Source organism: Apis mellifera, linkage group LG11 (assembly GCF_003254395.2).
Source record: "Apis mellifera strain DH4 linkage group LG11, Amel_HAv3.1, whole genome shotgun sequence".
Taxonomy (NCBI): Eukaryota; Metazoa; Arthropoda; class Insecta; order Hymenoptera; family Apidae; genus Apis; species Apis mellifera.
This window is the reverse complement of record NC_037648.1, coordinates 1,326,824-1,341,673: the sequence shown is the minus strand read 5'-3', so window position 1 is coordinate 1,341,673 and position 14,850 is coordinate 1,326,824. Positions and strand designations below refer to the sequence as shown.

The window sequence follows — 14,850 nt, the reverse complement described above, 5'->3', positions numbered from 1 at the left end:
TTAAACTAAGAGACAAAATTACCAATCTCTCTCCAACCAAAGAAGATGAAACACAATCTTCTCATCTTTCCTCTCCTAATTATCACTCTATGCAATCAAGATCCAATTTATCAGCTAACATAACATTAATGTATCATCTGCTACAGGAGGAGTACAATAGCTCAAAAGTGTATCCAATCTTTCCTCGTTACCCAATCCTAAAGGACATGATCAAGGATATAATGCACAACCCAGACTATATGGAGGTCTGTCACGAGGTGGATCAAGCATAGCGGCCAGACCCCCTCCACCGTTCTCCACGTATGACTTTGTAAATTTCAAGGTCTTAGCGTGGACGTTGGTGAAGGGGGTGAACCGGAAACGAGCCTCTGGACGTGGCTTACTTCATTCATGGTGAACTATACTCGCCATATTTCCAATTCTGTGTAAATTTCTTTCACATCTTGATAATAATCCTCTTTATGGACATTTTACATATACATATCTACGTTTGTTGCACGCTGATCAAAATGATAATTTATCATATCGTTATATATTTTTATTTGATTGTGTATCGACTACAACAAATTTATGAGGAATCACGTATACATATATATATATATATACACACTGTATTGTTATTTTCAAGTTGATTTGAATATTCTCATTATAGTTTGTGGATGTGAGTATGAGAATTAAAGAAATAATAATAATAGAGAATGTTGTGTGTGAGGATAGAAGTAAAAGGAGAGATAGATTTTATTAGCAAGTTTATATTAATTGCGAAGGGAAGAACTCTTTTGAAGCATGTTGGAATGATGCTTTTAGTGTAATCGTGTTTGTCGTGTATTTATTTGGAAAAACTCGTCAAAGATCTGTTACTTGCCGACGATTTTAACGAACAATTTGAATCCAATTATGAAATCCATTGATCACAACTGTCATATAATAAATTCATAAAATTTCAAAGGATTCAAAAGAAAGAAAGATCTGTTGGTATTTTTAAAAATTTTAAAAAGAATACTTATATTTTCCAAAATTATCTATTTCATAAATACTCTTATTTATCACACACACATACATACTGTCAAAGAGTTAACAAGCAATATTACACAACAAGAAAAAAAATAAAAAAACACCAAGTAACAGAAGAGTAAGAGAAGTAATTCCAACACACACAAAAAAAAAAAGAAGAAATAAAAATCGATCATCATAGTTTCTTAATTCCAAATTCGGAATAGCCGCTTGCACGTTGAAACACAAAAAAAAAAAAAATACACCCTCGCGTTTCCCACGCGACGAGAATGGTGTAGAATTTTTATTAAGGCAGCTAAAAATGTCGCTCATTCACAGGAAAAATCCTGCAAATGTTAGATAAGATGCGCCCTCCCCATCATCTGTTGACTGTTTGTGAGCGAGTGTCTTTGTGTGGACAAATCCATATGCCATATCGTGTGCTCGTGGGTGTGCTTATTTGGAATAGAAGAGAAGAGATTGTTTAACCTGTTAACCGGACTAATTATTCATCCAAAAATCTTGAACATTCGCCAGAATCAAAATTACATCAAATTCTCAACATCAATTGTCTTATTACATACCTTTATTTTGTATTGAAAAATTTATTTACTTTTCAACCCAGATTTTCAATCCTGTTTTATATATAGCTTTGCAATTATTTTTTCTTTTTATATATGGAAAATTACAGAAGGAATACATAGATTCTTTGGAAAGGGTAAATAAAGAATTATTTCTATAATCTTATTCTTAAAAAAAAGAAAAGGAAAAAAAATAGGATAATTTATTTTTAACAAAAAATTATATAAGTAAAGGAATAGTTAAGAGATTTAATCAAGAGATTCAAGTGACGTAGTTGACTCGTATGACCGGTTAAAGGGTTAAAGGATTAATAATATGAAACGCGATATTCTGCTTCCTGCTAATAAATGATCGTCGCCATTAAGCATCGTGAAAATTAATAATAGTTTGTTAAGGGAAGGAGAGCTCTCTTTACCTACGAACAGGACAAACAGTAGCCACGTAGTTATATTTATTAGCATACAGTGTCGCGATAATGGCGATACCGGTTTTCGTAACGTGAGAAACATTTTTGCTTCGATTAAAGTGAAAATGATTATAGATATATAAAATTATCGAAGAATCGTGAATAATATTACGTATAGCATGTTGATGTTCGAAAGAAAAAAAATTTTGTTAGCTTGGAATTTAATTTAAAAAAAGAAAAGAGAAAGATTACGTTGAAAATTTTTCTTTCCTTTTTTAATTTTCTTAATAAAAAAAAAAAAATATATAACGAGAAAAGATATATATAAATATAGTAAAATAATCTTCTTAAAGTCTTGTATGAAGCAAAATGTATTGAAAATTTAATCTGCCATTATGTGTACGAGAATATATTTTTTCGAGCCTGTTAAGAAAAAAAAAAAAAAAATAATTGCCAATTGATATTTTTCGTTTCGCGCAGGAAGCAGTTCAATGTCCTGTACGAGTTTTTTTTTTACATCTATTGAATGACGATAAAGTGTATGCAAAGCTCAAAAGCTCTTGGACATCTTCGAATAAAAATTTAATATCCGATATAGTGTAAATTTATATAGTGCAATAATTTTAGTTACATCTTTTTTTTTTTAGCAGTTGGTACTGAACGTTAAATTTTTATTCACGCGCATCTTCTAAGTAAGGTTATTGATATAGAATTATAATGAAATTAATATCCTATAATCATTCGTTAATCAGTTAAATTAAGTTGGATTATTGATCTTCAATTTTCTTTTAAAAGTTCTCCTAATTTTTAAAGAAAAGAAATCTAGAAATTGTCCCACGATTTTTCTTAACCTCAAAACGAAATTCATACATATATATATTGAAATAACGATAGCCATAGGTCGCACATAATATTAATATATATATATTTACTATTATAGGCAAACAAATTGAGAAACGGTATTCCAAAAATATATATAAAACTGTTAATTTGATATAACAAAAACATATCATCGCATCGTTGCATTTACACGCATATAAATATAAATATAGATACATCTACATCTACAAGGAAAAGAAAGGAGAAGAAAAGAAAAGAAATCATCACATCTAAACAAAACATATAATTATTAATAATCGATAATTTACATCAACATTCGAGACAAGTACTATAATTTATTTTAATACACACTATTGTGATATATTGATTTTCGTTTCAAAACGGAACACTTGACAGCCTTTAAATGATCTATCGGTAAGATATCTAGTCTTAAAGGAAATTAAAAAATAATAATAATAATAGTAATAATAATAAAATACGAAATAATAATCTACTACGTAAGTAATAATATAAGAAATAATAATAATAATAATAAACCAAATGGCTGACAGCTCGAAATCAAAATGCAACATATAAATGCGCGACACACATTGAGACAAAATAAAAATGATCCATTAAATTGAAAACGTGGATCGTTTTCAATGTGTGTCGATGCCTAGTGACCCACACAAATCTGTTCCCTCGTATATTTACAATTCATTCTTGTATTCCAGACATGACACACGAAATAGTGGATCAGAATATAATACAGTTCACAGGAATGCTGGGTACAGGCGTGGAAAAGTGAAATAATAATTATTTTGAAACTTAAAAATAAACGAACAATTCAATTGTCAATTTTAAACAACAAATTGAGAAAGTAATTTGTATTCTCTTTGTAAATCGATATAAAAAAAGATTATAAAATTGAAAATTTAAAGAATAAAAAAAAAAGTCTTTTCTAGAAATTTGAGAATTAAATTTTTCCAAGGAATATGAAATATTTTTCGAAGGATATTATCCGTTTTTTTATCGATTTCGGTTTATTAATATCATATATTAAAAAATAATATCCGCAAAATCAAATTCTAAGCAGAATTCTAAATAAATCACGAGCTTATGCAATAACCAGTGCTTTAATTGTTATTAAATTTCGTGATAATTTTGCAATTGTAATAAATTTTATCTGTTAAAGCAATTGGGTCATTTCACGATCTATGCTACAATGCAATTTCAAAAATATTCTGTATCAAAATTGTATCTTAATAAAATCTATGCTGAAACAGAATAATTAAAAAAAAAAGAAGAGATCCATAATTTATAATTTTGCAATGAATCAAACTTAAGAAATGTAATTAAAATAATTAATAACGAATATTTAATGATAATTAACAATTTAAGAAGATTATATTATAAATTTAATTACAAAGGATAATTTGCAAGATCAAAAATTTGGAAGATAAATATTTATACGATAAATTATTACTTTGTCTGAATCCAGCAAGTCTATACACAAAACAGAATATATATATTGTACTGACTATATATATATATATATAGAATAGTGCTTTTGTCGTAAGATATTTATTCTTAGTCTATAACTCGTGTAAATAAAGTAACTAAAAATATTTAAAGAAATTTTACAACACTATCAACACTATCCACACTAGCTTCATAATTTTCAATTCTCTTTATTTCGCTCTGTAGCATAAATAAAAATATTCTTTTCTTTCCTAAAAAATTATTTACATATATATTTTTGCAAATCAAAAAAAATTACATAATCAAATCTATTACTTGTAAAATCAAAAAAAAAAAAATCTGTTAAATGCTTAAAGATCAAAATTCAGTCAAAATCAACAAAAATTATTTATAAAAAAATTAATATCTTATATTATATCTATTTTAAAATTAACTCGAAGACCAAAAAGAAATATACAGAAATATATATTATATGTTGCATACGATATATTGAATTATTAAATTTTATTTCTCAAATATCTCTTGACTGAATAAATTCTATTTACAATATAACATATATATTATAGCAAGACGAATGAACGTTGGATATATAATTAATTCGCGAATTGATAACAATTGATATTTTTTATGCAAAATAAACAGATTAAAAAGAAAATATCTCCTCTTAGACCAATGTTAACGTTAAGGAAAAAACTTTAAAGTATAGTGTAAAGCAAAAAACGTAGCGAAGGAGTAAAGCTATACTCGATGCAATGTCTTTGAATTGATGACTATAGCAAGCGTGCTCGCCTTTTTCACGAAACTAGGAGAGTGCCAAATAGAATTTTGAAAGTTTATACGTGTGCGTGCGAATTATATAGCGTTGATTCGCCCCAAATATGGCGAATATATTTGCGAATGTTATTGTCAAATTTTTATATAGTGTGTTGTATCAATAATAATATAATACAAGCTTTATTTTGCTGGATTGATTGTTGATTATATATGTAAAATATTAAAAATTCAGAATTTTGAATTTTCGTATAATATTTTGATAATTTTAACAATTTTTTCTTTTTCTATGATTCGTTTAATTTTTACCTATGTATAATTTCTAAATTAATGAAATTAAATTATGCATCGTAAAAGAAATATAATATGATTCATAATTAGAAATCTTTATATTATGACAATACAATACAATTTCAGTAATAATAATTAATAAATTTAAATAATTTTATTAATTTGAATAATTTTAATTCTAAATTACTTCTAAATTAAATTGGAAAAGCAATTCTCGTATAATACGATTCATAAATTGCAATCATTATATTATAATGATAATAATATATTTTTAACAATTTTATTTTTCCAAGAAACACGAAATCTTAATTTCTCTAATAAAAAAAAATCGATATTTAATAAAATTAAAAATTCATTCCAGCAAAATAAACTATAATTTAAGTATAATTACGATGAATATATACAGATGTCTGATACGAGAGATCTACCTAATGTGTTTTAAAAAGTGTGTATATGGTAGACGTAATAACTGTGTTAATGTCCCATAGAAATGTATAACATTCAATGGTGCTTTGGTTTCTCATTTTTAACTCTTTAAAATAAAATCGAAAACTCTTTAAAATTTTTTCTTTCCATCTTAATGGATAAGTCATATGTTTTTTTCTTTTTTGGTTATAGCAAGTACAGTGCGATAAAATTCATAGAAACGATCCAAAAAAGAAAATTTGCTTTGACGTAATATACTAGTTTATAAAAATATTAAATTTCTACAAAAATCGGCAAGATATATATGAAGATCAATTACGAAATCAAAGGACCATTATCCGCTGAATAAAATATACATAAGTGTACAATAACCGTTACTCGATCGGTAAAAGGAAATTTATAGCTTCTCTGCGAAGAATTCATCTTGCGCTCTTGGTAAGTGTATACATATATCGACCCATCAATGAAAAATTCGACCAATCTCTATGTCTATAACCTATAATTGTACGCTATTCGGCGCATGTTTTCATCTAAGCGATCTAATATTTCTGATAAGTCAGATATAACATATAACATATTCGCTTTATTACGATAAGCTTTTGGGTGCATATCGATAAGTCAGATAGATGTAAATTTTTACGGACAACAAAAAAAAAATATAAATATACAAATATATATATTTTGACAGAAACTTCACGAAGAAGTTCGCGAGAATCTTGAGGAGGACCTTCAAATCGAGACTGTTCTTTTAAACGCAAACGATATTTCAATAAGACAGTTTCACGATTAAAAATGTTTAACATCGTGATCAACTCCGTGTAAAAGAATTCTAATATCTTCGTGATATTTTCTGATATATTGTACGTCGCTGCGAATCATGTTAATTCACACGTTTGAATGTTTTTAAGTACTTTCGTATTCCGAACGAGAAACACACAGTTGTGGGAACACAGTCCATCTTGAAAACAAATGAAGAAAAAAAAAAAAAAAGAAAATTTGCAAAGAATTTAAAGATAGAAATTTTCTAATTTCGTAACCATTAGAGAGTAACTATAAATTTAATTATTTTATTCGCAATTATACTGCTTGTTTTTCATTAAACGGAATCATTCGTTTCACGCATTATATATTAGAATATTAATAGAGAGAGAGAGAGAAATTTCTAGATATTGTTAGTACAGCTAGCTTTATGTATTTCATTGTATATAAAAGTTCGGTCATACGAGCATCGATATACATTGTATCGTATTACATACATTGTATAGCTGCAAATACATTTTAGAATAAAATTCTCGAGAGATTAATGTGCGAGAATCCAAAAATGTCAGGTCAGATCAAATTCATGTTATCAGAGTCCCAAAAGTATCTCGATTCGATATCAGAATTTCTAAAAATTTAGAAAAGAAAATTTTTTTCTTTCAATTTTTTTTTGGAAGTAAACGAAGTGTACTTCCAAAATATCCAAAAATGTTATTCAGTTCCTGGAAATTTTAGAGAATTCTAATATTTTCAAGAATTTTAAAATTCTTAAACTATGAGATACTTTCGGGATCCGATGTGATCCGAGTCGACCCGAGCAAAGCCGATCCAACCCGAGCCAATCCGACCCGTCCCGAGTATCTCAATATTTTCGGGTTCTTGTACATCTCTTAGAAGTAATTTTTGCTTTTAAAAATAATTTTCACTCTCGATGCAGTGTCCAAAAATTATTCTCGAGAATTTTACTTCCAAATATATTCGCATTCTTGATTATTAATCTCTCTAGAATTTGCACGTGTGACCGGGCCTAAGACGTGCGATTTAATAAATAATCAAATTGTAAGAATAAGTCAATCATCAGGTTAGATCGATTGAGAGAACTATATAGGATCATAAAAATTATCTATTGTCATTTATATCACATAATCTTTGCAGTCAATAGTTATCGAGATTTTCAAATCAGTGTGTGAAGTTTTAGTAAGCATACGTTTTAACGTCGCGAACAATTCGCAAATGCTTTTCGAACTTCGACCGTTGGTATCATTAATCGTTAGTCCGTATAGAATTTCTAATATACATATAATCATGTATGTGGCAAACAAGAAAAGAGGAGATAAGCTATTGTGATGTTTGTATGATGTTGTACCGTAGAGGTTGGATTCATTAGAAGTGCATAGTGTACAGCTATATTAAATCATATATGATAATATTTCAATTTCGATCAGTTTTCATAATATATATTTGATAATTTATTGAAATGTAATTAGAATATAATATGAATTTTAATTGTAAATTTTATTATATATTTCGTGTGTGATTTTATTCGTTAAAGTGAAAAATTTGATTCTATAAATTACGTTTAAATGACGAAGAAAATCATTTTTATAAGTATAATGCATAAATGATGCAAACGACGTACACTATCAAAAACAAAAAAAAAAGAGTAAAAAAACATCAATGTCCTGACTATTTCGTGTTCAACTAAAGTTTTTGATGTTTTAATAACTGCTTCAATAAAAAAAAATAGAATCTTAACCTTGTTGTTGCTGACATTTAAAATATGTACAAAATCTGTTATTTTAAATAAATAGTTTAATAATTTTCTTATTTAAAAAAAAACCACTAAATATTTGCTTTTCAAGTTTATTGTTTATATTAATATATATATATTTAAAAACTCTTTAAAACTCAGTAAAGTTTCTTTTCATTTTTTATTTTATATTTAATAAACTTATATTTATTTAACATTTTATATTAATTTTATATTATATATATATTGATTCAAGAAATCTGAATTCAATATATTCTTGAATTCAATATAAATTAATCATATTATTGAAAAAGTTAAGAAAAATCTTTATTTTGTGACAACAAATGTTAAGATTCTTTGAAAAAAGAATTCGTTAAAAAAATATAGAATTAAAAAAAAGTACAGAAAATAGGCGGCGAGTTGCATAATGTCGATGTATGTAAGTAAAAACAATTAGTTTGCAATTCATGTAACTAGTTAACAGATGAACGTGACGTATGTTAATAAGTAAAGAAAATGTTACAAGGAAACTGTGTGTGTTTGTAATCGCGTTCCTTAAACAGACTGGCTCTCATAGATACATTAAAAGTAATGCGTTTATGTATGAACTGGTGTTCAATAGTACACGATTAGGTATTAGATATCATGCTAGATTAGTAAAAATAATAATATGCTATATGTTATAGTGTTGTACTAGTGTTTACACCTTCCTATTTACGCATTCTGTATTTCCTAATGGAAGATAGAAAGTAGTTATGTGTACATGCTAGACTAGTTATAAAAATTAGTGTTAGTCCATTGATTTAAAAAAATCTTATGCAGTGTATATTAAATGTACGATTTTAATTTCATCTAATATATCTTTGTTACCGCTATAAAACTTCACTTGTTTATTGGTTGTTAAGCTTTGTTAATAAAATATTATAAGATTTTAAAAGACTATTTAATCCAATTTAAATTCCTTTCATTTCCAATTATATATATCGTGTATAACATATATATATACATATAATTTTATTAAATCTTTGTTTTATTTATATAAGTTACATAATATTATTTATATATTATTGCTAAATTAATTTTAATAATTTAATTTATCGGTTAATTATTAAATATTTTTATGGGTGAATAAAAGAATAATAAATTTTTGCATCAATTTTATGGAATAAATAGATCAAAAATGAATTTACTCGAAATGTTAAGTTTTAACAGGCGGCACTACTAACAGCATGGAAGTTAGTAACAATCAAAATGGCTGCTACCAACTCGAATATATCCAGTGATAGTCCAACTAAGAAAGAGGACGAATTCAATGAATTTTATTCCGAAGTATGTAAATTCAAAATGATGTGATACCGTTAGAATATTCACCTGTGTAAAAATCAATTTTTGATATAATTTTCGATTATATAACTGTAAATACTTTTACCTTATTTTAAGGGTTAACAAACGTCACTATGTATGCTTTAAACAATATTAATAAATCGTATTTAAAGTACAATATATTATATAGTTTTTCGTTATTTAAAAACTAATACCTGTCATTTCTTAAAATATTATAAAGTGAATTATTTCTTCAATAAACTTTCGAGTTATAAATAAGCCTAACCTGTACGAATATATTCGCGCCCAAACAAATAGATATTTTATGAGCTGTAAAAAATTCTCTTTCTTCTAGGTAAAAGAAATAGAAAAAAGAGATTCGGTCTTAACTCCTAAACAACAAATCGACAGATTATTACGACCCGGATCATCTTATTTTAATTTAAATCCTTTTGAAGTATTACAAATTGATCCATCCACATCTATAGATGAAATCAAAAAAAAATATCGACGTGTAAGTTAATTTTTTTTTTTATTATAAAGTATAAATTTTAGAATATATGTTAATTATTATAATATATTTTTATTTTATAGATGTCGATTCTTGTACATCCTGATAAAAATCAAGATGATGCAGAACGTGCACAACAAGCATTCGAAAGTATATATCAATTTTTATTTCATAGAAGTTTAATGTTCAATTTATAAGTATTATTTATTTGATTATAGTTGTTAACAAAGCATGGAAAACATTGGAAAATGAAGAAACTAGAGCTAAATGCATGGATGTTATTGAAGAAGCAAAAGCTAGAACTGATCATATGGTACGAATAATGAATCTTTTTTATTTAAAAAGTATATATTATATATAAATATAATGGTTGTAAATTTCTTAGATTGCAGAAAAAAAGAAAAAAATGAAAAAAGAAGGAAAAACAGAAAGTGCAAATATACTTGAAGAAGAAACAGAAGAAGGTTACAAGCATGCAGTTTGGGTTATGACAATGAAACTCTTTGCTGATATGGAAAGAAGAAGGTTAATTGAAATAATAATAATAATAATAATAATAATAATAATTCAAAAGTTTACAAAATTGATTGCAATTATTTGTAATTAATTTATTTTTTTCTTTTTCTTTCTTGTATAGGAGAGAATTAGCAACTAGAGATGCAGAACAACGTAAAAGGAAACGAGAAGAAGAATTATCTGCAGAAGCACAAGCTGCATTAGAACGTGAGTGGCAAAAAAATTTTGAGGAATCTCGACAATCAAGAGTTGATAGTTGGAAAGCTTTTCAATCTGGTGCTAATGCCACAAAACAAAAGAAAGCAAAAAAATTAAAAGCTTTTAGGCCTCCTAAAACGAAAGCTGAATCACGATAATTATATAATTGTTCCTGATGCCTGACATAGATTCTTTCATTTGATATATTTCATACTTCTTGCAAAAAAAAAAGTAGTTTAAATAGCATGTTCTCACTATGTGATATCAGATTTCTGAATTTATTAAAACTAATTGGAATTGTTCTTGTTTAAAATTTATTTGTTAATTAAAAATTTGCGATTTAAATCTAGTTAAATATACATCAAAATCAGGTATCAAAGTAGAGAATTAGTTGTAAACAGAATGAATACATTGAGCAGCAAAGTGTGAGTATGGTTAATGTATGTATCTTAAGAATAATTTGTATGTTTGTTGAATGTATATGTATGTATGAACGTATATAGTTGTGATATACTTACATGGCCCGAGTAAGTAACTTTAATATAATACCTTAACCTGATCTAATTATTGCATAAAACTTAAGATTATATACATTTGTATTATAAATTGTTGGATAACAAATGTCAATTTTATGATATACATGTACCTCATATTTTTATCTGAAATATACAATGACATGATACAATAATTTTGAAAAAGAAAAATATTCAAGTTGTCAAATTTGCCAAATGAAATTTAAATTGATATTTATAAAATTTTTATATGTTTCTCAAATTATTATTGAGAAAATTTGTATATATTGAAGTAATAATTCAAATAATTTGAATGAATATTGTTATAACATATTTAATGTTACAAAATGATTTGAAGCACAATATAGTACAAAGGTAAAGTATAAATTTTCTTTTATTGAACATAACCTCTGGTAATATAATATTAAAAAGTTTTATTTTATATAACGATATCACGAATACACATAATGCTACGTAAAATTATGTGATATAATCATTATATTGTTTTAAAAAAATATATTTTATACATACGTAATGCAAATGAAGTAAAGTATTCTTCATACTCGTTTTCTTTATTGTTTCACTTTTAATCACAAATAACATATACAAAATTTGTTTCTACAATCAAATTTAACAACTAAATTTTTTTCACTACTGACAATACACTAATCATATTGACAATTGAATCTTTTTAATCGCTTCTTCCCGCTGTTTCCTGATCGTTTCAAATACACTACAAGTAACAATAGACCATCTATCATATAAAATATTTTGATGTATATTTCGTTTAAAAATCAAGAGATATAAACAAATTATGTTTGTTTAATTTAAAAACTCGTATAAACAAAATGATACATAATATATATTACGTTTCACTATTATGAAAATAACTTAACGGGCCATGTAGTTATAACTTCCGGTTTTCAAATAGGATATTCGCATAATGAATGTTATATCTTAACGTACACTTGGTCCAATCGTAATTTATAAGATTATTGTAAAGAGAAAATTTCTAAAGTGTAAGTCATTGCACTTTTCATTGTAAGTCACTTTGAATAGTCTTATTAACATATGAAAGTAAATGTCGTACAAGTGCAATCGTGAGAATAAATGAATGAAAGGATGTGTATATAAAAAATGAAATTTTTATTAAAGACATAAAATCGAACTAATCGTAACGCGATATAATTTTTATTTTTTATTTATTTATTTTTTTCTTTCTTTTTCATCAAATGAGATTTTCTACGATGCCATAAATTTCAATATATTAATTTCGAATTATATAAAATTTATATCAGTCCAATATATTCGATTTATTACGACTTAAAAACAATTAGCTTTAAACATTACTCTCGAAAAAAATGCCTCATTTATTTATAATATATTTATAATAATGAATATAATGGAAGAAATAAAAAAAAAATTCATGATTTTTATTTATATATATAAAAAATATATAATAATAAGTTATAATTATTGGATGAAATTATAATGAATAAGTTATGATTATTTAAAAAATTAATTTTGTTTCAATTGATTTTAATTCATTCACTCGACTAAGTGTTAATTATAAATGAATATATATATCATAGTATTATTTGATACGATAAAAAATTCATTTTGTAAAATATAAGTCATTAATGATAATTTGTGTTTTTTTATTTAATTCGAAAATTTTTTATTAATGTATTCGTCTTGTACATTATAACGTCCATGAGATATAAAATGTAAATACAATACATATCGGTGTATTCGTAATTTAATAATTCCACTCAGGGTGTATGAAGAACATGCTGACATTTATGTGACTGAAAGTTAATTCGATATGAAAATTTTTTCTAAATATAAAATTAAAATAATTAAATAAAAAATACAATGGAATAATATAATATATAAAAAAATATATATATATATATATATATAAACATTGTAGGAAAATTATATAAGCAATTCATGTTCAGCAATTTCTTTGTTTACATAAATGTATAAATTTTTTTGTACACTCTATATAACATAATTAATAGAAAATGAAAAATGAAGACTTCACTTTATATACACACATGATTGTGTTTTATAAATAATGTTTTGTAAGTAAATAATCTCAATAACATTTTTTAATTTTATTCAAATTGTTTATTAATAATATTAAATATAATTAATAATTATAATTATCACATGGTCTTTCTTTTTTTTATTTTTTGCACGTGCATGTCGAATAATTTAACATTTTGTTCTATAATATTTAATAAATAAAAAAATATTACAATTTTTTATGTATAATATATATATTCTTCAATTCTTATTTAGACTTAACAATTTTGTCGCCATGTATTTCAAAGCTGCTGCACTAGCAATGACTTACGATCAAATGCATCTTACGTGACTGTACACTTCCATCCGGAGTGTGAACGTGAATCGCATATAGAAATATATTATCCAAAACTATACATAGAGAGAAATATATCTTTTATTTATTTATTTAATTTAAAAAAAATATCTATTTATTTTATCTGTATTCTATTATCAACAATATTAATTTTTTTTTCTTAAAATTTAAAATTTGTTGTACATGTGTTATTATAATTTTTATACATTACAATAATTATATGTGTTAATTTTATAGTAATTTTAAAATTTTATGAAAACAATTTTATAAAATTGTTTTTTTTATATACAACAAATTTATTGAAAATATTTAATTTTTATTTTATAAATAGATTAAAAATAATATAATTTATTCATGTTATGTAAACAAATATATTTTAAATGTTTTATTAGAATCAAAAAATTATTTATATTTTACTAAAGAAAAAAATTAAAAATATGTTTTTAAAATTATAATCGAAATTAAAAAATATATAGTGTCAAATAGATTCATTAATACACTTGCAAACATCTTAAATAAACGGAATAGGAAATACTCAATCGAAGATATTTCACTTAACGAACTGTGCTTTCTTCAAATATTAGCATTTTCTATTTAAATGTTTACAGTCATTCAAGTTTCATATACTTTCATAATATTTGCTAATATATTTTAATAAAAAAAAAGAATATTTTTGAATTAGATTATTATATATATTTATGAAAAATAATTGTTATATATAAAATAAAATCTATAATAAATAAAGTGGTATTAAGTATGCAATACTAGGATTCAGAATAGGTGAAAGTAAAAGACAATCTTCATAAAGGAAATTATGTTAATACTTTCATCGTATAAACATTCCATTTATTTTTTTTTCCTCTTTTTAAATTCAAACCATATAACATATTGCGTTATTAACATTACAAAAATAATATAAGATTTATCACAATTTCGTATACTGAAGATCGTAATACTCAAAAAGATTGCGATTGCTCCAAAAGAATTCTATATCCGAGCAACCGATCCGAGTATATATATATATATATAAAATAAGCAAGTTTTACCGTTGCATGTGTGCATAGATGATGAAATGTGTTCGTGTAACGTTTACGCACGACTAGCCAGGATAAATATCGATGTATA

At 25.1% G+C, this 14,850-nt stretch overlaps 2 protein-coding genes across 4 annotated transcripts in view; both read left to right on the top strand.

The window, feature by feature from the left end:
• Positions 1–1,740, top strand: part of LOC408339 — a 114,397-nt gene extending 112,657 nt beyond the window's left edge. For all 3 annotated transcript variants that reach the window (XM_391890.7, XM_016914861.2, XM_006558790.3), the window contains one exon: positions 147–1,740. In XM_391890.7, coding sequence (XP_391890.3) covers positions 147–272 — 126 coding nt within the window. In that variant the 3' untranslated portion in view covers positions 273–1,740. The remainder of the gene's footprint in view (positions 1–146) is intronic.
• Positions 1,741–9,455: 7,715 nt separating this feature from the next.
• On the top strand, positions 9,456–11,509 carry LOC410294 (dnaJ homolog subfamily C member 8). Its single transcript, XM_006558787.3, has 6 exons — positions 9,456–9,608; positions 9,958–10,116; positions 10,197–10,263; positions 10,332–10,426; positions 10,499–10,638; positions 10,751–11,509. Exons 1-6 carry the CDS (start codon positions 9,531–9,533, stop codon positions 10,983–10,985), a joined length of 774 nt encoding a protein of 257 aa, XP_006558850.1. The 5' UTR covers positions 9,456–9,530; the 3' UTR covers positions 10,986–11,509.
• The last annotated feature ends 3,341 nt before the right edge of the window (positions 11,510–14,850 follow it).